This window comes from Octopus bimaculoides, chromosome 24 (genome assembly GCF_001194135.2).
Source record: "Octopus bimaculoides isolate UCB-OBI-ISO-001 chromosome 24, ASM119413v2, whole genome shotgun sequence".
Classification (NCBI taxonomy): Eukaryota; Metazoa; Mollusca; class Cephalopoda; order Octopoda; family Octopodidae; genus Octopus; species Octopus bimaculoides.
Window position 1 is genome coordinate 11,493,196 of NC_069004.1, and position 3,906 is coordinate 11,497,101.

Below are 3,906 nucleotides of genomic sequence, written 5' to 3' on the forward strand. Positions count from 1 at the left end.
GGTGAGAGATTGTGACAAGAAGAGCATCCCCACACAGAAGATTTACTTCAACAATTTTCATTTGTCCCATGTCATCATCACCATTTAATGTCTGTTGTCCATGCTAGTTGGTTGGACGGTGTGACCAGAGCTGGCAAGCCAGGGGTCGGGGTGCTGCACCAGGCTCCAGTTGTCTGCTTTGGCATGGTTTCTATGGCTGGATGCCCTTCCTAACACCAACCACTTTACAGAGTATTGGCGCTTTTCACATGTTGCCACATGGGCACTTTTACGTGGCACCACCATGGGTGCTTTATGCAATCAGAAGGATTGGTCTTAACACTTCTGCTTTGGAGGACAGGTCCAGGTCTTCTTGAGTACAGCCAGGCACCAGGTGGCTTGGCCCCTTATCATCTCACCTGAAAGGTTCAGCTTCCTCAGGTCATTCTTCAGTACTTTGCCCCATGTTTTCCTGGGTCTCCCACATCTATGTGTTCCATCCACTTTGAGAGATCAATGCTTCTTTATAGAGCCGTCAGCAACCATCTGCATCACATGACCAAACCAGCACAGTCTCCTCTCTTGCACACAGCAACAAATTCCTCTTACGCCTAACTTCTCTCTCAGAACATGTAAGTATAGAAAAGTAAACATTACCCCTTTAGCATTTAAACCCCCATCAAAATCTCAGAGCTACAAAATGATCCTTTCTACTACAGGCACTGTGGTGTTATGAGCCAGGCTGTGTTATAGGGAAGGATCAGAAGTGAGGGAGTAGGTATGTCCTGTCGGAAGTGGGGCCTGTGGATTCCATTGGAAGTGCCGTGGTGGATATGAGGGTCAGTCGGCGGTGAACAGCACATCAGAGCGGACGTGTGAAACGGTACAACAACAGATAGCACACATGGATGTGGAGTGAACCTTGGAGTTTGAGACAGCACGTAGATGTTGAAAGTGACCCTTTTCCCGGACCGACAGGTAAGACTACCGTAGTTCTCTCTTCGCTTCCGTCTTTTTCTTCCTTTACATCACAGACACAAGGAGTGAAATTTTTGGCGGGAGGAGATAAGTCAATTACATTTACTCCAGTGCTCAACTGGTATTTATTTTATCGACTCTGAAAGGATGAAAGGCAAAGTCCACCTTGGCTGCATTTGAAAAGAGCTTCAAAATAATACATGACTAATTCAAAACAATGTGAATAAATATTTCATTTGGCAGAATAATCTGGACGCTGAAAGTTTAGGGCTTAGCAAAAGGACAAACCTATATCTCAACAATTCTAAGATCTGAAGAAACCAGTTCTTTCACCAGTATCTGCAACTATTTGTATCACAAGTCAGACAGGGAGCCTGTTTGAGGTAGCTCGAGTTGCTAGAAATAGCAAGCGAATTTCCCTCAAATTACACTATGCTGTCATAAAAAGAAAGCAACATATTTGGAATTCTGTTGTCTTGGATACACTTCTTTAAACCAAAGGGGGATGGTGGTGGCTAGATTGTCGTTCATTGTAGGTCTGCTGAATCAGGGCTTAACTGAGGCTAAACAACCATAAAGAGAGCAACATGTCCAGAGGGTGGGTGAGGGTGGAATTACTGAGACCACCTAATTGTCAGAATTTATTTTAGGTATCCTTCCTGTTCAACTTACCATTCTTGTTGACCTCACTTCCTTGGTTTTTCACCCCCCTCACCCTTATTTGCGTATTCGACTGTCTCCCTGCCACTTCAAGTCCCCATCACCATCACCACCTTCTATTTCTTCATTTTCTCACGAAGCAGAAGTTATGAAACATTATATTCTACACTCCACCCAGCCAAACAGACTGAACCACATTTTTACCAATGCGGACCATTACCAGTTCCTCCGAAATCCAAGAAACCATTTTATTTATTTATATATTAAAAAAAAAAAAACTGTTTTTTAAAAACTTTTAAATTCCCACCATCGCTACCATTTATGATTTTTTTTAACGATTATTTGAATTTAGTTTATTTCATTTTATCATTTCACATTTAAAAAATATGGGAATTGTAAAGTGTAAAGTCTTATTTTTCAAATTACCAATATTGTTTGCTTACGATAATTTTTCACTTTCAGTTTATAACTGTAAACTGAAAAGAGTGGCTTAAAATGCATAGAGATAAACAGATAATATAGCTGATATAGTGTCAAAACGCCCTTCCATGGACGGGACGGTCACGGCTGGAACGCATTTGAGTACAAATTTACGTGCCATGTCCAACAAATTAAAGACTGAACCAATTGCTCTACTTAAAGCCCAGGTTTCCTTTGCTCTGATTGGTCGATTTATTCAGCCAATCAACTGTCAGCCGCTAATTTTCAATTTAAAGATTTTAAAAAACAAAAACAAAACACTAGAATTTGTCTCGGGATTATTTGGTTTTATTTTATTTACAACAGCTTTTGGGATTGTAATTATTTTTAATTGCTGTGTTGTATTGCCTTCGTTCCGATGAAAACTCCTAAAATGACGTCGAAAGAAAACCACAAGTATGTATATTTCGGATATATAATATTATACATGTGTATACATTCCCATAGAGGTCGCCATTCATTCGATACAAAGTTATTTAGGACGAAAATAAGATGTAAAGTATCTCTAAGTAGCAGAAATATCGCCCAAAAAGTGTATATAGATATATAAATGTATTTATATATTCATATATATACACACATGTATGTAGAATGTGTATATATATATATATGTATATTAGTGCAATGTGTAGATATGCCGCCATCACAGTTACTAATCGAGATTCATTAATATATTTGTTGGCCTTGTGCTCGAATTTGAAATTGTTATTTTAATACATTAACGTTTAACGGTTTAAATAATGGATGGAAAAAAAAATGTCTTTAATAATTCTGTACATATCTGATGTGTGTAGCTTCATTAAAACTTCAAAAAATATTCTACGCACGTTTGTATGTGTGCAGAATATATGTATGCATACTCATTTATTTGTTTCAGTCATTTGACTGCGGCCATGCTGGAGCACCGCCTTTAGTCGAGAAAATCGACCCCAGGACTTATTCTTTAGAAGCCTAGTACTTATTCTATCGGTTTTTTTTGCCGAACCGCTAAGTTACGGGAATTAAACACACCAGCATCGGTTGTTGGGCGGGGGGGGGGACACAAACACATACACACACACATATATATATACATATATACACATACATATATATATATACATATATACGACATATATATATGTGTGTGTAGAATAGATAAATATATATAGGCGTTGTTCTTTGCTAAGCATATAACCGATCATATCTTTGGTAATTTTACAGATTAACACCCGCACGATCTTCACTAGGGTTTTTTGAGTCACAGTTAGGGTTTAGGGTTTGTGTTAGAATTCCGTCCCTAACCGTAACCCTAAACACTAACCCTAACACCCTTGTGAAGATCGTACTGGTGTTAATCTGAAAAATTACCATATCTTTTTATATTCTTCGATATGTTTTTTAACTATTTTTTCCTATTTATGTCTTTTTATTTCAACATGAGGAAGATTACGATTCTTTTTTTCCTTTTAATTTTTCAAAAATTCAAAAAAACACACAAGTATTTCGAAATCAAAGATAAAAAAAAAATTGCGCATTTTTTGTATCCTCTCTGCCAGTAGAATATTTCGCATTTTGTCTGGGTATGGATATATGTATATATAGATATATATATTATAAACGCCTCTTTCGTTACGTATGCGTTTATAATAAAACTTTCCTAGTGTATGTGTGTGAATGTGTATATACATACATACAAACACACGCACCATTATTATTTTGCTTTATTCGATCCTTGCTTTTTGTTTTTCGTCGAATTAAATTTTTTATCACCAGAATTCGAAATTTTCCTTTTGTCATGGAAAATTTCTCGTGTCAGAGGTCAGACAC

General features: G+C 37.5%; 1 protein-coding gene across 1 annotated transcript in view; it reads left to right on the forward strand.

Annotated features, from left to right (window-relative positions):
• The first annotated feature begins 2,321 nt into the window (after positions 1-2,321).
• Positions 2,322-3,906, forward strand: part of LOC106883137 (neuroepithelial cell-transforming gene 1 protein) — a 52,862-nt gene continuing 51,277 nt past the window's right edge. The window contains exon 1 of the mRNA XM_014934027.2: positions 2,322-2,493. Within this exon, the coding sequence (XP_014789513.1) occupies positions 2,456-2,493 (38 nt within the window). The 5' untranslated portion in view covers positions 2,322-2,455. The remainder of the gene's footprint in view (positions 2,494-3,906) is intronic.